This window comes from Lepidochelys olivacea (genome assembly GCF_965140295.1).
Source record: "Lepidochelys olivacea isolate rLepOli2 genome assembly, chromosome: 11".
In the NCBI taxonomy this organism is placed as follows: domain Eukaryota; kingdom Metazoa; phylum Chordata; order Testudines; family Cheloniidae; genus Lepidochelys; species Lepidochelys olivacea.
This window is the reverse complement of record NC_140421.1, coordinates 78906553-78932483: the sequence shown is the minus strand read 5'-3', so window position 1 is coordinate 78932483 and position 25931 is coordinate 78906553. Positions and strand designations below refer to the sequence as shown.

General features: G+C 43.6%; 1 protein-coding gene across 5 annotated transcripts in view; it reads left to right on the top strand.

Annotated features, from left to right (window-relative positions):
• PCNT (pericentrin) overlaps positions 1–25931 on the top strand; it is a 233547-nt gene that overhangs the window by 103106 nt on the left and 104510 nt on the right. For all 5 annotated transcript variants that reach the window (XM_084644031.1, XM_084644033.1, XM_084644030.1 and 2 more), the window contains 2 exons: positions 8729–8893; positions 24297–24443. In XM_084644031.1, coding sequence (XP_084500157.1) covers positions 8729–8893; positions 24297–24443 — 312 coding nt within the window. The remainder of the gene's footprint in view (positions 1–8728; positions 8894–24296; positions 24444–25931) is intronic.

Genomic DNA, 25931 nt, shown 5'->3' with positions numbered 1-25931 from the left:
CTGTAAATATTGTACATATTTTTTATAGTTGTCTAGTTAGTTTGCTTAGTAATAGCTAGTTAGAAATCCTCTCCCCAAATCTGGGAGCCCTTCCCAGTATGGGGTTAGATTATGCCCAGATTATCGGGCTTTAAAAAACTGTATCTCTTGCCCGCACTCCTTTCTGGTTAGCAACGATCATCGGTGGTACCTTACTGCACTTTGCAACATGATTATCTGCCATTCTTTTCCCAACCAAACCTGGCAAGTACAGGAATTCAGGCTGAGGAAAAACTTTATGGAGCATGCATTGAAGCCTTAGACCCGGGCTGGGGGATCCCCTTGTATATCTAGTAGAGGTAGCCAGAAGTGTGCCTCTTAGCACCACAATGTCTGACTCAGAAGCAGGAAAGAGCAGTGCCAAAGACCTTTCTCCCCGGGCTCCCCAGAAGAGCAGGAAGTACTTCCGTAAGCACAGGAGCACATCCCCCTCTAAATTCACCTCAAAGAGGGGATCCCTCCCTGACTTTGAAGTCAGGCAAGTCTTATCACCCTGGTCCCATGGATTTAGGTCCATCTAAGACTTGCGGCTCTGTAAGAGGCGTGTAAGAGCAGAAGTACTTCAGTACCAGCCTCGACATCTGTGATATCTACTCCAATACTGGCCAGGATTAGGCAGCAGAACCTGAAGGATGGAGAACTGTCAGAACCAACCAAGAAAAGTCAGCAAGACCTCAGCACATTGTCTGTACTGCCAAGATCTCATAAGGAGCCATCAATCACATTGGCTCCAGTGGTGCAGAGGGACAAGACTGCACTCCCCTAAAAGGATACAGACTTTAATCACTCCGGAGGATATTTTTGTCCTTTTGGATCCATAATCTCCAGTAATGATGGAACCAGCTCCCAGCAGAAAGATTTTGACCCCAACATTTGGCAGGGACTACTAGAGGGGAGGTTTGTCCCTTATCTTGTCCTTCAACTGAAGGACAAGATAAGGGACAAACCTCCCCTCTAGTAGTTGTTGCATCCCCACTCAGTTAGGACCACCGACACTGCCTATGGAAATGCACCTAATGTTTTCACTTCAGGGGAATTGGATGTGTCTGAAGAGACAACATCACCTCAACTGAGAGAGGTCAGCCCAGAGGAGGGATTGAGAATCTGCTGGGCCACATCCCAGCCTCGTAAATTGGAACATTCTCCTCAGGACCAGTGGCATCCAGGGGGCCTCCACAGCCTACCTTCGACTCCTTGAGCTGCCCTTACTTGGGGTCCATGGGACTTGTATATACGGGTATCATGACTGCATGTTGTCCTACTGGGAGTCTCATCAACCTCCTCCAAGAGATCAGCCAGAGGTTCCCCCAGAGCCCATGGAAAAGGGGAAAAAGGAACTGGAACCGCTGGTCCTACTGGTACTGACAGGGTATCATCCTCATCTTCTGAGGAGTCAGTTGCTCTAATGTTACTCTCTCTCCTGGATGATCACAGACAATTTCAAGAGCTGTTGTGGATGGTATCAGAGAAGCTCCAGGACCTCAAGAAGAGGTTCAAGGGGTATACCACAAGCTCCTGAACATTATGCAGCCTGTAGGATTTAGTCTGGTAGTGTTCTCAGTGAATGAAGCCATCCTGGAACAGCCATATAGCACAGCCTGGCAACATGTACTCAAGAGGGCAGAGAAACAATATGTCGTCCAGTTAACGGAACAGAGTTCTTATTTACTGACATTGCTCCATACTCATTGGTTGGTCAGGCAGCCACTGAAAGCACTAGGCCACAGCTCCCAAGGGATGCTCCTGCAGATAAAGAGGCCAAGTGCCTTGGACCTTCTGGGGAGGGGAGATTGGTATTCACAATCACTAACCTCGAATTGTGAACATTCAACTGCTAAGTGCTGCTGTCCAGATATGATTTTAACAACTATTTGAAGTGCTTGGAGTTCAAAAATAAACTCCCACAAGAAGATAGGACTCAATTTCAAGACCTTTCTGATGAGGGCATGTTGGTGTCCAGAACCTCTGTACAAATCACCATGAATTGTGGATATACTCTTTGGGTTTCCTGGGGCGGTCCAAAATATGGGATAGAACTTGCCCTTTCATTAAACTAACCTTTTCAATTAAAAGACAGGCCAGTCTTTGCATTTGCTAAAAGACTCCAGGACAACCCTGCTTTCAGGATGCATGTACAGCAGCGCTGTTAGAAATATTGCAAGCAGCTGTACAAGCCCAGCCTGTTGCCACAACCCTTCAGTCACCAGCGATATTCTAAGCTGCCTTGTAAACAACAGAGGGTGTGAAAATCTAGATTGATTGCTCCTAACATTTACTCTACATCCACCCAACCTTATCCCCCAGACAAAAGATCTCTTTGATGGGATCTTGAGTGCTGAGAACCTTCATTGATGCCATCTTTACTGGATTATGGTGTCCGCTTTGCTGGCCACCTAGCACAGTTTTCCCAGAACTGGAATGTGATAACTGCAGACAAGTGGGTGTTGAATATTATCCATTCCAGCTATATCACTGAGTTCACCTCATCATCCCTCCAAAAACCATTTATGCATCCCTCTTCAGGGACCACTCTCACAAAGAGATCCTCCTTCAGGAGATAGAATCTCTTTTTAGGAGAGCGGGAAGAGAATGAGTCCCACTTCAGTATCAGGGAAAAGGGGTTTTATTCAGTATTTCCTGATTCCCAAGAAAAAGGGAGGATGGAGACCCATTTTTGACATCCAATGCAGAATTTTTATTTGCAAATTGAAATTCTGGATGGTCACACTGACATCAGTAATTCTGTCCTTTGATAGAGACATTTGTTTCACAGCTCTCAACATGAAAGAGGCGTATTTTCATGTAGATATCCACCCTTGTCACAGACGGCACATCAGGTTCTTCTTCGAGTGCTGTCCCTGTGGGTGCACCACTTCTGGTGTCGGTGCAACCCAGCGTCGTTGATGGGAGATTTTCGGTGGCAGTGTCCATCTTGGTCGCGCATGCATAGTGGTCATCTCGCGGTGCCTTTGGTGCCTCATCTAACGCGCGTGCAATCTGAGCCCTTCAGTTATTTCTCAACCGTTCTCGGTCTGAGGCAGAACTCTGTAGCGGTGTCAGTGACAAACTAGGAAAATAAGTAGGAATAGTTTTTTCAGTGACAGTTAAGTTTCAGTTCATTAAGAGTTTAGGTAGCTTTCAGTCTCCCTTTTTCTTTCAAACCCACCCCCCAACCTTTCATTTTCTTTCTGTTTAAAAATTACCTCAGCGAGGGACATTAAAAACATGCCTGGTTCACCAGGCTTTAAAAGATGCGTTTTGTGTAAGGACACGATGCCAATTTCTGATGGCCACTCACTCTGCGTCCGCTGCTTAGGGAAGTTGCACATACTGCAAAAGTGGATTCACTGCAGCAACCTCAAGGCCAGGGCTAGGTGTGATAGAGATCTCTGCCTAAAACTTATTGTCCTGAGAAGTCCCGACAACTAGCCTTTGACTCCGGACAACAGGGCCCCTCGACAGGAGAGACTCTGGGAACCTTGTAATCTGATGTGACAAAAACATTCTTCCTCAAAAAACCCGAAGAAATGATCCACATCCTCCCTGCTGGGAGAATGTTAAAGAGAAAACTATCTCCTGCATGATCACTGTCCTTGGTGCTGACCGTATCAAATGTGAGCACCTTTGAGGCACGAGGAACCTCCGGCACTGCCTGCACCTTGACCTCTGCCAGCAAGGTTGAGGAGTCGAGGGGCAAATACAAGCCAACCTCCTCCTCCATGGCACTGACAACGCCATTGCAAGGGGTGGCACCGCAACCATCTACAATAGCGATGCCTGGCAGCACCAGTGCCATTATCAGTGTCATCACAGTCTGAGAGATCCAAGTCGGCACCAACAGCACCAGTCAAGCTGACACATGCTCAACTGGCACCGAGCACTGTACTGCAAAAATCATCAGCACTGACAGACACGGTACTGAAACCAGCAGAATTTCACCGCTTCACACAACGCATTGATATGGTGGTCTCCATTGTTCGGCACCAATGGCTCCCCAGTGCAGATGGCACTGGAGCAGCCAGATTCCCCCATCACTCCTCCTTTGTCAGGCGATGAGGATGATGACCAGGAGGATGGCATCTTTTCATAACACCATTCCTCACCAACCAGCATAGGACAATCTCTGGGAACTACGAGATACAGAGACCAGTACGCCTGAGACATGCAGTCTTGGTATGGACATAAAATCATAGGACTGGAAGGGACCTTGAGAAGTCATTTAATTCAGTCCCCTGCACTCATGGCAGGACTAAGTATTATCTAGACCATCCCTGACAGGTGTTTGTCTAATCTGCTCTTAAAAATCTCCAATGAGGGAGATTCTACAACCTCCCTAGGCAACTTATTCCAGTGCTTAATCACCCAGGCAGTTAGGAAGTTTTTCCTAATGTCCAACCTAAACCTCCCTTGCTGCAATTTAAGCCCATTGCTTTTTGTCCTATCCTCAGAGGTTAAGAACAACAGTTCTTCTCCTTCCTCCCTGTAACAACCTTTTATGTACTTGAAAACTATTATCATGTCTCCACTCAGTCTTCTCTTTTCCAGACTAAACAAACTCAGTTTTTTCAATCTTCCTTCATAGGTCATGTTTTCTAGGCCTTTAATAATTTTTGTTGCTGTTCTCAGGATTTTCTCCAATTTGTCCACATCTTTCCTGAAATGTGGCATCCAGAACTGGACACAATACTCCAGTTAGGGCCTAATCAGCGTGGAGTAGAGCGGGAGAATTACTTCTCATGTCTTCCTTACAACACTCCTGCTAATACATCCCAGAATGATGTTTGCTTTTTTTTGTAACAGTGTTACACTATTGAATCATACTTAGCTTGTGGTCCCAGATCCCTTTCTGTAGTACTCCTTCCTAGGCAGTCATTTCCCATTTTGTATGTGCGCAAAGTCAACTTCATCTGAAGGCATCGCTCCACCATGACGAGTTAACCTGTTCGGAACAAGTAAAACTGGTATTAGTAAACAGCAGAAAACCAGCTATGCATACCACTTACATTCAAAAATGAAAAAGGCTCTTATGGTACGAGAACAAACATGTATCTGTGCTCTCAGCACCACTCCTGTTGGTCTTAGACTACAATATTAGACCTAAAGAACTCAGGGCTTTCCACATGCTTGGCTAGGGTACACCTCGCAGTCATTACCACTTTTCACCATAAGATTGATGGCATCTCAATATTCGCACACCAGATGATGAAATGCTTTCTCGTGCGCATACAGAATATGTAACCGGAAATAGGCAACCCTCCGCCAGCATGGGACTTAAATCTGGTACTCAGAAGCCTTACCAGAATCCCATTCAAACAGTTAGCCACCTGGTCTCTACTTCATTTATCAGTGAGTTAGCATTCTTGGTCTCAATTACATCCGTGTGACAAGTGAAATAGGGGCTTTCATGGCTCATCCTTGGTACACCGCATTTTTCATGGACAAAGTCACCCTGAGACCACATCCAAAATGTATATGCAAAATAACATCCTCTTTCCACTTTAGTCAACCGATTTACCGGCCTACGTTTTAACCCAAACTCCATGTGAATATACAAGAGGCTGTCTTACATTACACATCCAACGCACATTAGCGTTCTACCTGGACAGAATGAAGCTTTTCCAAAAATCCCTCATTTCCATGACCGAGCATTCCAAGATATGATGCACCACAAAAGTCATTGGCCTCCTAAAGCCTGGAAAGGACCCGAGTCAAGCATCAAGCTATCGTCCCATATCATTATTGTTGGTGTGCTTCCAGGCACTGGAGCGCTTGGTCCTACACCACATATTACCCAACGTGGAGAGAAGTTTGAGCCCTGACCATGCCAGCTTTCGCGAGGCCATAGCACATGTTGAAAATGACTTCCAGAGAAACTTGAAAACAGGCGCTGTTTTCATTGACCTAACAGTGGCGTATGATACGGTATGGCACACTGGCCTACTTGTGAAGGTATCACGGGTCCTGCTACCTTGGGTCACAGGTGTCATTGAACTGTTCCTCTGCTATAGGCAGTTTAGAATCCATATGAGGGAGAAGACGAGTGCTTGGAGACAACAGAGCAATGGGTTACCCCAGGGCTCAGTGCTTTCGCCAACCCTGTTCAACCTTTACATCAATGACCTGCCAACAACGGAGTCACGAAAGTTCATTTACACAGACGACATCTGTTGCGGTACCCAGGCCTGGACATTCCATGTGTTTGATACCCCCTTAAACCGGGACATGACAAAGTTAGCTGACTACTGTAAAACTTGGTGCCTCCAGTCAAGCGTCATAAAAATGTCACCACTTTGTTCCATCTTCATCACGCCAGCGCAACCTGAGAACTGAATGTTTATCTGAATGGTCAGAAGGTGAAGCATGAAGTAGAACCGGTCTGTCTAGGTGTGACCTTAGACTGGACATTGAGTTACCAGGCCCACCAGAAGAAGACATTAGCTAAAATTAAGACGTACAACAATCTTCTTAGCAAACTGGCAGGTTCGTCATGGGGTGCTCATACTCCAACCCTGCGGATGTCCACTCTTGCCACCTTGTATTCAAAGGCCAAGTACTGCTCACCCATATGAAGCCGATCGTCCCACACCAAACTGGTGGATACGCAGTTACGTGCCGCCGGGTGTATCCTCTCCAATACCCTGCGTCCAACTCCACTACCCTGGCTCCCAGTTCTGAGCAATATTGCTCCTCCTCATATCAGACAGAGGTTGCCACTGGCAAGTTACTGGAGAAAGTACGCACCGACTCAAGCCTGCCACTGCACAATAACCTTTTTAAACCACCAGCTGCATGTTTGCCATCACGTCGCCCATTATGCTCTCATCCTGGATGATCACAGACAATTTCAAAGGACCAATTCCCAGTTAAATCATCCCAGCCAGGGCTTTATCAAGCCTGATCTTAAAAACCTCTAAGGAAGGAGATTCTACCACCTCCCTAGGTAACGCATTCCAGTGTTTCACCACCCTCTTAGTGAAAAAGTTTTTCCTAATATCCAATCTAAACCTCTCCCACTGCAACTTGAGACCATTACTCGTCGTTCTGTCATCTGCTACCATTGAGAACAGCCTAGAGCCATCCTCTTTGGAACCCCCTTTCAGGTAGTTGAAAGCAGCTATCAAATCCCCCCTCATTCTTCTCTTCTGCAGGCTAAAATGAGAGGACAAGCTATAGCCTCTCAGACTCTCTAAGTGGATTTTGGGCTGTATTCTACTTTTATTTGGTGAATCTTCCTCTCCTACACTGTGTGTGGGCTCATTCTGCTAGAGCACAAGCAGCTTCACTAGCATTGCGTCAGGAGGTGCTCCTGCTTGGAATTTGCAAAGCAGCAATATGGAGTTCTGTTTGTACCTTCAAAAAACATTATGCCTTAGTTCAAGCCTCCACAGCTTATGCATTCTTTGGTGTGGAGGTCCTACAAACATCTTTACTGCCTGCAGCCTCGCACCTGACTCTTCTGAGTACTGGTTTTCAGTCACCCACAGTGGAATACACTTAGGGATCAGCACTTGAGGAAGAAAGGTAAGTTATTTACCTTTATAGTAACGAGTTCGTCAAGATGTGATCCCTATCTATATTCCACTATTCACCCTCCTTCACCTCTGCTTCAGATCCTATCCATTAAGTGAGTTTAGAGAAGGAACAGGAGAGATAATTGCACAGTACCTCCCCTTATGCCCTCGGCATGGAGCATGAGGAGAGCAAGGATGCAGGCACTGACCAGTTGGATGCTGCTAAGAAGAATCTTCTGGTCTCAGGCTCATGTAGTGCATGCGTATTCACAGGCAGAGTGCCCATAGGGACCATGCATCTCGAGTAACTCCAATTACTATAAGATTAGTAACTTCCCTTTTTTATGATACATTATTTTGCTTTTTCACTCATTGCTCTGCAAAATTCAGTAATGAGCGATGGGACTGTTAATCATAAGTGCAATTTCTGTGAGTTTGAATGGCAGTGTCCCCCTTGCAAAAGTGGTTTACCTTTGGGGAAAACATTAATTTCCTTTGGTTTGGAGGGAGGGGAAGGGGGAGGTGTCTTTGAGCTGCTAGTATCAGACAGGTTGCTGTACTTTAGGGTGACCTGAAAATATGTACTGTTTGTCCCTTTGGGTTTTCTGCAGAAGAAGTATACGCCTGGGAAGTTAGCTTTGTTGATCAAGTGAAAATTCTCATCCTTTAAGTGTCTTGAGCCTGGAAACAGGATTTTCCATCAGTCTAATGGCCGCAGTGATTGAGTTTACAAAGGAGAATGCAGCTGAAATTTTCCTAGAAGCCCAATATCACTGGTCATTGGGTAACTGTTATATTGTTTTAATGAGGCACAGCTGCCATTTGTTTGACTCCCCTTTTTCTGGTGTATTTCCATGAACCTTATGGGCATCAGAAGATGCAAGCAGGTGGTGTGCTCTGCAATCTGAGTTGCTCATTCGATTAACTAGGCAATTAGTTTAGGAGGACTTTGGTGCCAATCTCCTCTCCCAGAATCCTCCACCTCCACTTCCACCTGCCAGTATCTTTGCGAACTTGCACAGAGATCAGATCTGGTTTCCTTCAGTCAAGATGGAAGTGGAAGTATGGCAGTTCACACCAGCTGAGAATCTGGCCCTTAGGGTTGGAGGGAAAATCACTGTGAGATATGGGAGTTACTGATTTTTCTCAATAATAAAATTGATTAAAAAATCTTACAGATGTATGCCTCTGCTTCTGCCTCTGAAGTGGAAACTGTGCGAACAGCTCTCCTAGCTCAGTTTGAGGAGGCGAAATTGAAGCAGCAGCTTCAGTTCCAGGATGAGATTGAACTGCTCAAATGTCAGTCAGAGGTATTACTGGAACAGCAGATTACACAACTAAAGGTGAGCTCTAACTAAAATGTTTTTTAACAAATTCCAAAATTTATGTTCCAAAATTAGTGGAATTTTCTGAGGTTAACAGTTATTACAAAACGTTTTCCCCAGATTGTCTTTTTAACGTCCTAGAGACATAGGAGTTGAAGATAGAAAAATGGTCTGTGGGCCAGATTGCTTGCTAGTCACATGAGTCTAACTCTTCAGATTGTTTCTGTCAATTAAATCACATTAAAAGGGACTAAAAATACATTATGTTCCTAACTTCACTTTTTCATGTAAGCAGTTAATCTATTTGCCACAGACATGCTATGCAATCATGAATGGGAATAGATGTGGTTCATGAAGGTGTCTCTCTTTTAAGATGTCTTCTGCTTTTACTTTTCTCCTTTTTGCTTTTGGGTAAAAGTGTTTACATTTTTTTTTTTAATACGTTGTACATAAACTTTGTAAATATGTGTATTCTGAATTGGAGAACAACCCATACAATGCTGAAAAAAATACTACAGTAACTCCTCACTTAGTCGCCCCGGTTAATATTGTTTCGTTGTTACATAGCTGATCAATTCGAGAACATGCTTGTTTAAAGTTGTGCAATGCTCCCTTATAACCTTGTTTGGCAGCCACCTGCTTTGTCCACTGCTTGCAGAAAGAGCAGCCTGTTGGAGCTAGCTGGTGGAGGCTTGGAACCAGGGTGGGCCAGCAGCCCCCCTATAAGCTCTCCTAAGTTCCCTGTCCAGCAGTCAACCAGCAGGCTATTAATTGCTGGGCAGTTCAGCTGTCCCTCCTCCCACTGCCATGTGATGCTCCTGCCCTCTGCCTTGGCGCTGCTCCCGGGAGCCTCCTGGTTGCTATGTGGGGAAGAGGGGGGGCTAATGTCAGGGTGTCCCCCTCCTGCCCCCCGCTTCTTTACCCCATCTCCACAGAGCCGGGGGGTGGGGTGGGGGGACGGGACACAACAGGGCTCGGAATGGAGGGGGCTTGCTGGCAGCAGCTGCTATCTCAACTTGCTGATCTACTTAAAAAGGCATGCATCCAGCGAAGTGGGTATTCACCCACGAAAGCTTATGCTCCAGTACGTCTGTTAGTCTATAAGGTGCCACAGGACTCTTTGCTGCTTAAAAAGGCAGTGTACTTAGTGGGGTCAGCATACTTAACGGGGCAATGCGTGTCTCTCTCTCTCACACACACACACGGTGTGTGTCTCTGTCTCTCTCTGCCATGCTGTCTCCCCTCCCTCCATTCGTGCTGCCTTGACATTAACAGCAATGTGTTAACCCTTGAGGGCTCAGCTGAGTGCTAGTTAATCATTTATCAGTAAGGCATTCCCTGGGAAATATCCCACCCTCTGACTTCACCACCTCAACTAGGTTTCACAATCATCATTGCTGTGTACAGTATTAAATTGTTTGTTTAAAACTTATACTGGGTGGGTATGTATATGTATACAATATATTATTTTGTTTGGCGAAAAAAATTTCCCTGGAACCTAACCCCCCATTTACATTAATTCTTATGGGGAAATTGGATTCGTTTAACATTGTTTTAACTACAACGTTAAGTGAGGAGTTAATGTATATTAAAATAATGTAAACCTGGCACTTTGTCCTTAACGCTTCCATTTGCAGTTAGGTATTAGAAGAAATGGCCTTTGTAAAATATCTATTCAGAGATAAATGCATAATGTGTCATGAACACGATCATGCATTTAAGGACTATATTTTACCTTCAGTTCTGATTTGCGATATACTTGTGTATGTTAATATGAAAATTTCAGTTTTTTAAAGAGATTTGTACACATTATGTCTTGTTTAGCATTTGGAAGGATGGAAGAAAACTGATTTATCAGCAGAAAGAGTCTGTGAAATAGATCTGAAAGTACATTCTACTTCTCTGACTACTTCTCAATCTATTTCATGACGACTAGCTAGATAGTCTGAGCATCACTGCTTTGAGGCTTGCAAGCTGCAAGTGGCTTTTTAATGTGTCTCTTTGCAGCGCATGACATTAAAACACTGTGTGATTTAAGTATTAACCAGTCAGGATACATTTACTGTGTTGTTAACCTACTGTAGCTGATAAAATAATACTTGGTCAGTTATTTTGCTGAGAGAATAATTTATATATATAAAAACAAAATATTTCCCCTGTGGTACTGTTACAGTATTCTAGTAAATGAAAGAATGAATTCATGCTACTGTGGCTTCTTTAGGTAATGTTGGCTCCTGAACCACTGAGATCTGAGGATCACTTGACAAAGGCATACTTTGTAATACTGGCAGTGTGAGATCTTCATTTTAGAAGATGTAAGCCAGTTTTCAACTTGCTTAAATACAGATTCTTCTTTGTGTAGTTTCTGTATGGATATTCCACTTCAGGTGTGCATGCACCCCATGCTGCTTTGATTAGTCTTTTGATAGCCGTGTGTGTTCAGTCTGCACATATGTCCAAGCTATCTTTGTGCTCCATACAAGTGGTATCTAGGGCAGTGTCGAATATGAGGGAGGTTCCCACGCCTGAGCCATTCTTTTTAGGTGACAAATCTGAGGAACCATCCCAGATTAAGGTGTCATGAGAGGAGGTTTCTGAACAAATTAATAAACTAAACAGTAATAAGTCACCAGGACCAGATGGTATTCACCCGAAAGTTTTGAAGGAACTCGTATATGAAATTGAAGAACTATTAACTGTGGTATGTAACCTATTGCTTGAATCAGCTTCTGTACCAGATGACTGGAGGGTAGCTAATGTGATGCCAATTTTTAAAAAAGGCTCCAGAGGTGATCCTGGCAATTACAGGCCAGTAAACCTATCTTCCGTATGAGGCAGATTGATTGAAACTATAGTAAAGAATAGAATTAGCAGACAGATGGATGAACATCATATTTTCGGGAAGAGTCAACATGGTTTTTGTAAAGGGAAATCATGCCTCACCAATCTACTAGAGTTCTTTGAGGGGATCAGCAAATGTGTGGACAAAGGTGATGCAGTGAATATAGTGTACTTGGACTTTTAGAAAGCCTTTGACAACAGTCCTTACCAAAGGCTCTTAAACTAATCAGTCATGGAATAAAAGGGCATGTCTTCTCATAATCAGTAACTGGTTAATAGATAGGAAACAAAGGATAAGAATAAATGGTCATTTTTCAGAATAGAGAGAGGTAAATAGTTGTCCCCCAGGGGTCTGTACTGAGACAAAAGTGGTTCAACATATTCATAAATGATTTGGAAAAAGAGGTAAACAGTGAGGTGGCAAAGTTTGCAGATGATACAAAATTACTCAAGATAGTTAAGTCCAAAGCAGATTGTGAAGAGTGACAAAAGGGATCTCACAAAGCGGGGTGCTGGGCAGCAAAGTGGCAGATGAAATAATGCTTACTGGAAAATATAATCCCAGCAGAATAATGGGGGTCTAAATTAGCTGTTACCACTCAAGAAAGAGATTTTGGAATCATTGTGGATAGTTCTCTGAAAACATCTGCTCAAAGTGCAGCGGCAGTCAAACAAGCTAACAATGTTAGGAACCATTAGACTAGGGATAGATAATAAAAGAGTAAACATTATAATGTTGCTATATACATTCGTGATACACACACACCTTGAATACTGCATGAAGTCCTGGTCACCCCATTTTAAGAAAGATAATTAGAAATGGAAAAGGTACAGAAAAGGGCAACAAAAATTATTAGGAGTATGTAACAGCTTCCATATGAAGAGAGATGAAAAAGACTGGGACTATTCAGCTTGGAAAAAAGATGATGGGGCTGGAGCAGGGATATGAAAGAGGTCCATAAAACCATGACTGGTGTGGAGAAAGTGAATAAGGAAGGTTTCAGAGTAGCAGCCATGTTAGTCTGTATCTGCAAAAAGAAAAGGAGGACTTGTGGCACCTTAGACTAACAAATTTATTTGATCATAAGCTTTCATGAGCTACAGCTCACTTCATCGGATGCATACTGTGGAAAATACAGTGGGGAGATTTATATATATAGAGAACATGAAACAATGGGTGTTACCATACACACTGTATCGAGAGTGATCAGGTAAGGTGAGCTATTAGCAGCAGGAGAGCGGGAGGGGGAGGGGGAGGAGAACCTTTTGTAGTGATGATCAAGGTGGGTCATTTCCAACAGTTGACAAAAACGTCTGAGGAACAGCTGGGGGTGGAGGGTGTGGAATAAACATGGGGAAATAATTTTACTTTGTGTAATGACCCATCCACTCCCAGTCTTTATTCAAGCCTAAGTTAATTGTATCCAGTTTGCAAATTAATTCCAATTCAGCAGTCTCTCGTTGGAGTCTGTTTTTGAAGTTTTTTTGTCGAAGAATTGCAACTTTTAGGTCTGTAATCGAGTGACCAAAGAGACTGAGGTGTTCTCCGACTGGTTTTGGAATGTTATAATTCTTGATGTCTGATTTGTGTCCATTTATTCTTTTACGTAGAGACTGTCCGGTTTGGCCAATGCACATGGCAGAGGGGCATTGCTGGCACAGGATGGCATAGATCACATTGGTAGATGTGCAGGTGAACGAGCCTCTGATAGTGTGGCTGATGTGATTAGGCCCTATGATGGTGTCCCCTGAATAGATATGTGGACACAGTTGGCAACGGGCTTTGTTGCAAGGATAGGTTCCTGGGTTAGTGGTTCTGTTGTGTGGTTGCTGGTGAGTATTTGCTTCAGGTTGTGGGGGCCCATCACCCTCACAGATCTTGGGAGACAGGCCAGTCCTTGCTTACAGACAGCCCCCCAACCTGAAGCAAATACTACTTCGGACCTGGGCCAGGTACTCTCCACACCAGCCCTGTACAACAGACCTCTGAAACCAGAGTGTCCCATCAATTTTGTCTGTAGCCTTCACGCTGAATAGGCACACCTAGGGAAAAAAACTGTGGGGGACAATTCTAAGGCTTCTAAAAGAGGAGACGTAGATCTCCTCAAAAATAAATCAGTGCCAAGAAGCCCAGATCACCTCAGAGACCTGCCACTTTGGAGACCTTACATCCTAAAAAGATCTCCTGGTACTGAGGGTCCCAGGAGGACCCCAGGTGCCCTTTAAGATGTCACAGTACCCAGGATTACTTAGTATCAAAGTCAGTTCTGGTACTGTCCAAGCATGACGATAGTTGTAGAAACTCTAAGTGCTCTACCGTGACTAGACTAGTACAGATTACTGTGTTGGTAGCTCCTGCAGTACCCAAAACCAAACCACAACCTGACCAACTGGTACCATTGAAGTAGAGATCATCCATGGTACTGCCACCTTCTGGCTCCAAACTCATCAGAATCCTGCACAGGTTCATCCTCTACTGGAGGAGTTTAGATACTCCAAAGACCTGCTAGTCATAGAGTATCAGGGTTGGAAGGGACCTTAGGAGGTCATCTAGTCCAATCCCCTGCTCAAAGCAGGACCAATCCCCACCTAAATAAACTTGTGTCACCCTTGTTGATGGGTGCACAAAGAGTCTAGGTACCATGACCTCCTTTATCTTTGGTACTGTACCATTCCCTGGTACTGACATGCTCTCCGGTACCTGCTCAAATGGACAGCCTCCCTGTCTCAACTCCTCCACCATCTGCCTCTCCTCTGGACTATCATGAGGGGAGCTTCTCTGATTTATGCATCTTTGTTCAAGGCTTGCTTTTTCTGACAGTTTTTCCATAAGAGAAACACAAGGCATGCACTTGCATGGATCACCGCACTCTCTTCTTGGTATGAATAAATCTGGGGTGTACCCCCTCTTCTATATTGCCCTCTCCCATGGTCATTCTGGAGTCTGTGGGCTGCTAATAGAGAGCAATTCTCTAGAAGTCCAAGTTACAGCCATGTCAAAGGCAAACCCTTCTCCTCCTCCAGCTCTCCTGCATCACTTTACTCCCCAGGAGGAATCTTTTGAGGTTCAGGAGAAAAGGACTGATGAAGAAGCTACACCACAGACTAACATCTCTTCTTCCTCACCTGATGCATCCTCCCAGTCCTATATGCAGGTGAGTTCAGACAATTCCAGGAACTCCTGAAAATATTAGATTCCCTCCAAATCCCTCTGGAGATCCATGAGAGTCAACACAAATTGACTGACATCCTTCATCATATTGCCTCTTCTTGTAAGGTAGCTTTATCTATAAATGCGACTGTACTTTAAGCTGCCAAAATAGTTTGGCAAACCCAACTGCCAAGCCCCCAACCTGTAAGAGAGCAGATAAGAAGCACTACATTCCCATTAAAGGTAAACAGGAACTCCGAATGCACCCAGCCCCAATCTCTTTGGTGCCTGATACTGTTAACAAATGCAACCGAGAACGTCTCTGTAGATTTCCAACCCCCCACTTCTGCTAAGGGTCAGAAGCAATTAGAAGTTTTTGAGCAAAATTATTCCACCTATCGAATAAGGGGAAGAGTATCTTTGGATACAGACTGGCTAATCTAGTGAGGAGGGCTTTGAACTAGGTTCAATGGGGGCAGGAGACAAAAGCCTCCAGGTAAGTCAAAAACATGGAGACCTGGGAGAAGAGTCAGAATCTGAGGGGAGCATGGGCCATTGTAGCAGGGAAAAGGGAGAGCCGAGAACACAGGGGAAATCAAATCAGTATTTTAAATATATACTAATGCGAGAAGTATGGAAAATAAGCATGAAGAACTGGAAATGTTAGTGAATAAACACAACTGTGACATAGCTGGCATCACAGACTTGGTGGGATAATACACATGACTGGATTATTGGTATAGAAGGGTACAGGTGTCTCAGGAAGGATAAGCAGGGAAAACAGGGAGGAGGTGTTGCTTTATGGATCAAAGATATATACACTTGGACTGAGATTAAGATGGGAGAGAGACTTGTTGAAAGGATAAAGGGGTTAAAAAACAAGGGTGATGTCATAGTAGGGGTCTACTACAGATCACCTAACCAGGAAGAGGAGTTGGGTGAGGCTTTTTTTAAACTAGCACAGTCATTCAAAGCATTCGTGGTGATGGGGGACTTAACTAACCAGACATCTGTTGGGAAAATAACACAGCAGGGCACAGATTATCCAACAAGTTCTTGCAATATATTGGAGACTATTTTTTATTTCAGAAGGTGGAGAAAGCTGGTAGGGAAGAGACTGTTGTAGGTTTGATTTTGAGAAATAGGGAGGAACTGGTTGAGAATTTGAAAGTGGAAGGCAGCTTTGGTGAAATTGATCATGAAATGATAGAATTCATGATTTTAAGGAATGGTGGGAGGGAAAACTGCACAAGATAAACAGTAAAGATAATGGATATCAAGAAGGCAGACTCGCGCAAACTCAGGGAGTTGGTAGGTAAGATCCCATGGGAAGCAAATCTAAGGGAAAAAGCAGTTTAAGGGAGCTAGAAAAATTGCCATGAGACATTATTAAGGGCACAAGAGCAAACTATCCCATTTCTTAGGAAATATGGGAAGTGTGGCAAGAGACCACCCTGAAGATCTTTAATGATCTGAAACTCAAAAAAGAGTCCTACAGAAAGTGGAAACTAGGTCAAATTACAAAGGATGAATATAAACAACACAAGCATGTAGGGACAATATTAGAAAGGCCAAGGCACAAAATAGATTAAGCTAGCTAGAGACATAAAAGGTAACAAGAATACATTCTACAAATATATTAGCAGCAAGAGGAAGACCAAGGACAGGGTAGGCCCGTTACTCAATTGTGGGGGTGGGAAATGTGGAAACGTCAGAAATGCTAAATGACTTTGTTTTCATCAGGAAGTTTAGTAGTGATTGGACGTCTAACATAGGGGATGCCAGTGAACATGAAGTAGGATCAGAGGCTAAAATAGGGAAAGAACAAGTTAAAAATTACTTAGACAAGTTAGATGTCTTCAAATCTCCAGGGCCTAATGAAATACATCCTAGAATACACAAGGAGCTGACTGAGGAGATGTGTGCCATCAGCAATTATCTTCGAAAAGTCATGGAAGATAGGAGAGATTCCAGAGGACTGGAAAAAGGCAAATATAGTGCCAATCTGTAAAAAAGGGAATAAGGACAACCTGGGGAATTACAGACCATTCAGCTTAACTTCAGTACCCAGAAAGATAATAGTGAAAATAATCAAACAATCAGTTTGCAAGTACCTAGAAGATAATAAGGTGATGATTAACAATCAGCCTGGATTTGTCTAGAACAAATAATGTCAAAACATCCAAATAGCTTTCTTTGACAGAGTAACAAGCCTAGTGGATGGTGGGGAAGCAATAGATGGGGTATATCTCTACATTAGTAAGACTTTTTGATACTGTTGTGGAGGTAGGAAAAGAAAGAGGGTTCAAGTGAAGCCATTTTAAGTTGTCAGAGACAGAGCAACTGTTGAGTTAAGTCTTAGCCTAATATCGCGAGACAATATTACAGAGGGACCTAGACAAATTGGAGGATTGGGCCAAAAGAAATCTGATGAGGTTCAATAAGGATAAGTGCAGGGTCCTGAACTTAGAATGGAAGAACCCAATACACAGCTACAGACTAGGGACGGAATGGCTAGGCAGCAGTTCTGCGGAAAAGGACCTAGGGGTGACAGTGGATGAGAAGCTGGATATGAGTCAGCAGGGTGCCCTTGTTGCCAAGAAGGCCAATGGCATTTTGGGATGTATAAGTAGGGGCATAGCGAGCAGATCGAGGGACGTGATCGTTCCCCTCTATTTGACATTGGTGAGGCCTCATCTGGAGTACTGTGTCCGGTTTTGGGCCCCACACTACAAGAAGGATGTGGATAAATTGGAGAGAGTCCAGCGAAGGGCAACAAAAATGATTAGGGGTCTGGAACACATGACTTATGAGGAGAGGCTGAGGGAACTGGGATTGTTTAGTCTGCAGAAGAGAAGAATGAGGGGGGATTTGACAGCTGCTTTCAACTACCTGAGAGGTGGTTCCAGAGAAGATGGTTCTAGACTATTCTCAGTGGTAGAAGAGGACAGGACAAGGAGTAATGGTCTCAAGTTGCAGTGGGGGTGGTTTAGGTTGGATATTAGGAAAAACTTCTTCACAAGGAGGGTGGTGAAACACTGGAATGCGTTACCTAGGGAGGTGGTAGAATCTCCTTCCTTAGAGGTTTTTAAGGTCAGGCTTGACAAAGCCCTGGCTGGGATGATTTAATTGGGGATGGGTCCTGCTTTGAGCAGGTGGTGGGACTAGATGACCTCCTGAGGTCCCTTCCAACCCTGATATTCTATGATTTTATGAGACCTGTAGAAGCAGGGCTCACATCAGAAGTGAGTGGGAAAACAGCAGAACAGGTTCAGTGTGACCTAGCCTTGAGATGACAATGTTTTGAGAAGAGAAAGTGAGAAAATACTGGAATAGATAGTAAACAGCCTAAATAAAATACAGATGTTTTTAATTAATGCACGTCACAAAGAGGTATAAATGCTTGTGTGATTTTGCTTGTCCTTTGAAGAACTGCTGAGGCCATTGTATTTCTTCCCTTGCAATTGCTTGAATAAAGCTGTCTCTGACTTGTATCCAACCTAAGAGTGAAGGCTGCGTTTCTTCCACGCTGTCTTGTATGACCTTCTCATAAACAAACTAGAGAAGTACAACCTAAATGGAGCTACTATAAGTTGGGTGCATAACTGGTTGGAAAAGTTATCCATGGTTCACTGTCAGGCTTTGAAGGGTCTATTGAGTGGGCTCCCACAGGGATTGGTCCTGGGTCTGATTCTGTTCAATAGCTTCATCAATCATTTAGATAATGGCATAGAGAATACACTTATAAAGTTTGTGGACGATACCAAGAAGGGAGGGTTGCAGTGCTTTGGAGGATAGGATCATATTTCAAAATGATCTGGAGAAACCAGAGAAATGGTCTGATGTAAATAGGATGAAATTCAGTAAGGACAAATGCAAAGTACTCCACTTAGGAAGGATCAATCAGTTGTACACATATAAAATGGGAAATGATTCCTAGGAAGGAATACTGCAGAAATGGATCTGGGGGCCATAATGGATCACAAGCTAAATATGAGTCAACTGTGTAACACTGTTGTAAGAAAAGCAAACATCATTCTAGGATGCATTAGCAGGAGTGTTGTAAGGAAGACACGAGAAGTAACTCTTCCGCTCTACTCCATGCTGATTAGGCCTCACCTGGAGTATTGTGTCCAGTTCTGGGCTCTACATTTCAGGAAAGATGTGTTCAAATTGGAGAAAATCCTGAGAACAGCAACAAAAATGATGAAAGGTATAGAAAACATGACCTATGAGGGAAGATTGAAAAAATTGGGTTTGTTTAGTCTGGAGAAGAGAAGACTGAGGGGGAACAGAAGTTTTCAAGTACATAAAAGGTTGTTACAAGGAGGAGGAAGAAAAATTGTTCTTGTGAACCTCTGAGGATAGGACAAGAAGCAATGGGCTTAAATTGCAACAAGGGCAGTGTAGGTTGGACATTTGTAAAAACTTCCTAACTGTCAGGGCAGTTAAGCACTTGAATAAATTGCTTAGGGAGGTTTTGGAATCTCTGTCATTGGAGGTTTTTAAGAGCAGATTAGATAAATACCTGTCAGGGATGGCCTAGATCAGGCGTGGGCAATAATTTTTGCTGGAGGGCCACTCCAGGAATTTTGGTAAGTCATCACGGGTCACACATTTCTACTATATTAATGGAGGGAGTGTTGGGACTGGGAGGGACTTTGGTGCAGGAGGGGGTTCTGATGTGGGGCAGGGGATTGGGTGTAGGAGGGGGTGCACCTCTGGCCAAGAGGTGCTTACCACAGGTGGCTTCTGGTTGGTTGTGCAGCTGGGCCGTTAGGCAGGCTGCTTGCATGCCGTGGCCCCATGCCGCTCCCGGAAGTGGCCGGCTGCTGCTGACATGTCTCTGCATGCCCCTTGGAGGGAGGGGGCCAGCGAGTCTCCGTGTGCTGCTGGCGCACGCAAGCAGTGCTCCCGCAGCTCCCATTGGCCAGTTTAGTCTTTAAGGTGCCACCGGACTCCTCATTGTTTTTGTGGATACAGACTAACACGGCTACCCCTCTGATACCTGGGACTTCTTGTCACTTTCCCTTTCTTTTAAGGGAAAGGTGGGTGGGGGGGAGAGTCAAGTTTGGGAAACAAAGGATTCCCGCCTTATGTAAATCCTATTTAAGGTTGGAGAGGAAGTCAAACAGGACTCCTCACCATGGCCTGTCTGCCCAAGAAGAAATACTGAAGGCAAGGGGGGAGTCCAGACTGAGACAGGAGTCCAATCTGAAAACGAATATAACTGGAACTCTGAACTACAGAAACTTCTCAAACTGCCTGCAACAATATTTAGGGTGAGAAATACTATTTGTAACTAATTTCTTTAGTGAAACTAGCTTAGTTTTCATGTTTGTTTTCATTTGCTTAGTAATCTGCTTTGTTGTGTTTGTTACCCCTTTTATCACTTAAAATCTGCCTTTTTATAGTCAATAAAATTTGTTTTCATAGAATCATAGAATATCAGGGTTGGAAGGGACCTCAGGAGGTCATCTAGTCCAACCCCCTGCTCAAAAGCAGGACCCATCCCCAATTAAATCATCCCAGCCAGGGCTTTGTCAAGCCTGACCTTAAAAACCTCTAAGGAAGGAGATTCCACTACCTCCCTAGGCAACGCATTCCAGTGTTTCACCACCCTCCTAGTGAAAAAGTTTTTCCTAATATCCAACCTGAACCTCCCCCACTGCAACTTGAGACCATTACTCCTTGTCCTGTCCTCTTCTACCACTGAGAATAGTCTAGAACCATCTTCTCTGGAACCACCTCTCAGGTAGTTGAAAGCAGCTGTCAAATCCCCCCTCATTCTTCTCTTCTGCAGACTAAACAATCCCAGTTCCCTCAGCCTCTCCTCATAAGTCATGTGTTCCAGACCCCTAATCATTTTTGTTGCCCTTCGCTGGACTCTCTCCAATTTATCCACATCCTTCTTGTAGTGTGGGGCCCAAAACCGGACACAGTACTCCAGATGAGGCCTCACCAATGTCGAATAGAGGGGGACGATCACATCCCTCGATCTGCTCGCTATGCCCCTACTTATACATCCCAAAATGCCAATGTTTTGTTTATTGTTAAACCCAGTTTCTGTAATTTGTAACTGGGCGGGTAAGAAGTGTGCACACCTCTCTCCACATTGAGGAAGGGGGTGAATTTCAAAATATATCTTTGGGTCTGCGCTCCAAGAAAGATGGATATCCTGAGTGCTGGAGCTAGTCTCTTTAAATGAGTCTTCCCAGAGCTGATCTGCAGCTGGGTGTGGCCCTGTGTGTGTGTGTGTTAGAGGAGGTTTTAAGAGCCTGGCTCAGCAAGACAGGTTAAAGAGGACCCATGCTGGCAGAACAGGTAGACTCTGGTATCTCAGCATATCAGGTGGTTTCCCAAGGGGTCCAAGCTGTCACAGTATGCACTGGAATCCCATTTGCTTCTCCATCCCCAACTATAAATATCGTGACTGGCACAACTCATATAGGGTGGAGAGCTTGTCTTCAAAGTCATATTATTCAAGGCAAATGTGCAACTCAAGAATCCATTCTCCACATTAACCTACTAGAGCTCAGAATGGTCAGATCTGACTGCGGACATTTTCTACTTATGATTGAAGGTCAGTCCATGAGGATAATGAGACAGCATGGCCGGCATGTATAGTATAAATCACCAGGGAGGAGGAAGATCCTCCTCCTTTTGTATAGAACCAGTAAAGCTGTGGAACTAGTGCATAGCCCATTAAATCTTCAACTCTGTCACATACTTACCAGGCTTCCAGAACACCACTGTCAACAACTTGAGCAGACACTTCTGCCATGATAGCAAATGGGACCTAAACCCCTTGATGTTTCTTACCTGGAGTTCTCCAGAATTAGATCTCTTCGCCACTGCCCCCAACAGAAAATGCTGAATACTCTGCTCAGGAGGGTGTGTTAGTTGTCATTCTCTGGGAGGTGTCTTTCTCATTTTGTGGTCCAGAAACGTCTTATAGGCCTATTTTCTGATGCCATTGCTACTCAGAATCATAAACAAGATCAAGCAGGACAGAACCACAGTCATCCTAATTGCAGTAATTTAGCCCAGTCAAATATGGTTCCCATACCTGATTTGCACCTCCTCTTGTCCTGCACTTTGATAACCAATAATACTTGACCTGCTAACCCAGGACTCGGTGGAAGGTCTTCACCCCAATTTGACAGCTCTGCATCTCAAGGCTTGGCATATAGATGGATCTTATGGGTAGAGATCTCGTGTTCAAAAGAATTGCAAGAAGTTTTGCTCAATAGTAGAAATGAGTCAACTAGAAAAACATACCTGCAGAAGAGGAAGAGGTTCCAAAGGTACGTCTCCTGTTGAAATACAATCTGATATATTGGATTACCTTTTGGGTATGAAGAACTGGGACCCTCTGTTGGAGTTCCATTAAAGTTCATTTAGTGGCTATTGCAATTTTTGCATTCCTCAGTCAAGGGTTTTTTATTCTTTACTCACCTCACCACTTCATGATTCATCAAAGAATTATCAGATCTTTTTCCTCATGTCAAACAGTGTAACCCGGAGTGAGACTTATACATTGTTCTCAATTCTCTAATGAGGCCTCCCTTTGAACCACTGGCTAAATGTTCCCTTCCACGATTGTTTGTGAAGACTGCAGACTTAGTGGCTATTACCTCCACTAGGACAACTGATGAGTTAGTGGGCTTTGATTGCTGATTCTTCCTACACCACATTTTATAAAGAAAAGGTCTCTCTCTGGTCACACTTCCACTTTTGCCCAAGGTAACCTCAGACTTCCACATCAACTAGGACATTCCACTTCTGGTTTTCTACCCCAAACCTCCTCAGACTAGAGAGGAAGCCTCTCTTCACACCTTAGATGTCAGAAGGGCATTTGTCTTTTATTTGGAAAGCGCTAAATCCTTTAGTGTCTCTGCCAGACTGTTTGTGGCAGAGTTAGAGGAGCCTTTGTCTCCACCCAAAGACTCTCAAAGTGGGTTTTTGGTTGTATTCTCTGTTGCTACAAGGCCAATCTCCTCCTCTGGTTATATCTCACTCCACTTGATCAAAGTCTACTTCCATAACCCCATTAAAGAATGTTCCCGTTGGATAAATATGCAAAGCTGCCACTTGGGCTTTGAGTCATATCTTTTTCTAAACATTACATTCTATACATGCCTCTAGAGCAAGATTCCACCTTGGCATTGTTAGTCTCCAGTCAGTCTTAGATCTAGCTCCAAAACATACACCTCCTTTACAGTGTAATGCTGAGGAGTCACCTGAAGTGGAGCACCGATATAAGGACATTACTTGGAGGAGGAGGAGTTCCTTACCCTTGCAGTAAGTGGAATTCTTTGAGATATTTGTCCCTCTGGATGCCCAGTAGGTGCCATCCTTTCCTTCTGCTTTGGAGTCTTCCTTTGTGGGACTCTGAGTTAGAGAAGGAACTGAATTGGGTTGTCTGATGCTGACCTTATATACACTTATCACGAGGCATGAAGATAACTAGGGTGTTTGTGTGGACTGAACTGGCATTGCTACCAGAAGTCTCTGATCAAAGGTGTATGGGGCATGTGCACAATTGAAGTGGAGCACCTGTAGGGACAAACGTCTCAAAGAACTTCAGTTACCGTACAGGGTAAGTATCTCCTCCTTTAATACAGTGTCATTGGTAGGATATTTTGTACCAAGGTGGCTGCCTCCAGAAATGTCTTTAGAAATTCAAGATGTGATTAAGCACTTTCAAATATTTTCAATTTAAGCATCACTTACCAATATTATTCCTTGGGTTTGAATGTTGAGACTGCTGGGTTGAAAAGAGTTAGTGGATTTTTTAAAATACATTATCTCTGTACAATTTTTAGCTGTTTCAAAAGATACTTCTCTGCACTTGCTCTGTTGGATCCTTTGAATTAATGTGTTCTCCCAAATGCTACTCTTAGAAGCATATCGGTAAATCTCCCAGTGTAACTATAATGTTGTGTCGTCATTCCCAGTATTCTCTCTAGAAAGCACTATGTCTGATATTGATAGCTATACCAGATAAGCATTTCTGATATTTTTATAGTCTTCCTGGGAAATACTATATTTTGGGGACAATAATCTCTAATGAACAATAGTGAGGAACAGAGTTGTTCGTTCAAATGCTACGCCAAGGAACAGTACTGCTCTACATGTGGGTGCTTCAGTGCCCCCATGTTCAGAGATGCACTAGTCTTTATGCTATCACCGTATCTCAGATCTTAACAGAGAACTTGATAAAGTATTGGTACTGGTGAGAATATGTTATGTGAGTTTATTGAAAACAGTGTAGGAATTTTTTTTGACATTTCCAGATAGTCACTTCATCTACGTAAATATTCTCTAAAGTGCCACACTTCTTGGTAATTTTTAGTTAGATTTCTGCAAATTGTTTTTGGTTGGTTGGTCTGGGAATCTTTTTTTAAAACTTTTTTTTTAATGCAGGAGGAATTTAATGCTGAAAGGAAGACTGCCTGGCGCAGCAAGGAGCAGGTGTTGATACAAGAGACAGAAAAGGCACAAGCCCGTTACCAAAAGGAGAGAGAGGAGTTATCAGCACAGATCCAGGAAAAGACAAATATAATCATCCAGGTATGTGAAAATACTGAGGCATAGATTTTAATTGCACTTTCCTTGTGTCTTGTTTAAACATAGCTTTCCTCTCCTTCCCCTTTCCCCATTAAGATGTATATGTATAGGGGCTACCACTTTGGTGCAGTCATTGGTTTATATTAACTAGTTTTTGAGGCACTGTTGGCTGCTTCTGTTAGCTAGTGTGTTATGGGGGTATCATTGTACCTCAGTGGGTGGAGAAAAAGTTGTGTGATGCAGCATGGTTGTGGCTGATACAGGAGGGAACCTATCCAGTTATTTCAGTGATTATTCTATTTTGCTGAGATATAATATTTTAATGATTTTCTGGTATTGAGAAAAATGTACGAGGTATGTCACAAAAACAAACAATGACATGATCCCTGCGTTGAAGTGAGGGTATCAGACAAGGGCGAGGAAGGGATGGACAAGGATGACAATAATTACTCTTAAGGCATGTGCATATATTGATGATTCTGTGTGTTCGATTGCTTACCTGTCCTGCCCTTGTTTCTTGTAGGTGAGATGGGTAAGGTTTAGGAGGGAGATGGCTTGGCAAAGAAATTTGAGGCATCAGGGGCAGCATGAAAGAAGGTGCAGACACCTGTGAGGGACGATGAAGGGGGGTATCAAGGCTGATGTATAGATATCTAACAACATTGCCTCTTCTATAAACTCTATAGTCCTCTCTTGGTTACAGAAACTGAACTTCGATTCTCCTACATAGTAACTCATACTTTTTTGTAATGCATAAGTATTAATGTTAGTAGTATTAGATAAAAAATAAGCTACCTTTGTGACTTTCTTGAAACAAAATTGAAAATTATTTCTTTAAAATTTTATGCAATTACAAGGTGCCTTGTTTTACATCAAAACAGTTTAACTAATCTTAATACTGTAAATCATACTAGGCCCCTCCATCCCCATATTGTAGTAATTGGTTTAAATCTTTTGTTAAAGTTTAAGAAAAATTCATTCTCCATCGATTGGAAAACTATCAAAACTGTCCATGAGTAAATTTAGTTTGGAAATTAGAAGGTTTCTAACCATCAAAAGTTTTGCTAATTGCACGGAAAGATGGATCCAAGAATGAGAGTGATTAATCTAAGAGTATGTCTATACTGGCAAGTTTCTGCGCAACAAGTTACACCACTTTTATTAAAGCCCTGGAATTAAACCGCTGTGGCGTGTCCACACTGTGCTCCTTGTGATGGTGGAGCTCGTCCACATTAGCAGCGCTTACAACTGCAAAGAGAGCAGTGCATTGTGGTAGCTATCCCACTGTGCATCTGGCTGCAGGGTGCTTTGGGAAGGGTTTGCAGTGCCTCATGGGCAGACACAGCATCACATGATGCAGGTTTCCCAATCCCATTGTTCCATGGGCATCCTACTACATTGCCAGCTGCTTTTCAACTGCAGGGATGGGGGGGCAGAGTGTGTGACAGGGAGAGTGTGTGTGTGGAGGGTGGGAGAGACAGTGTGTTTTGG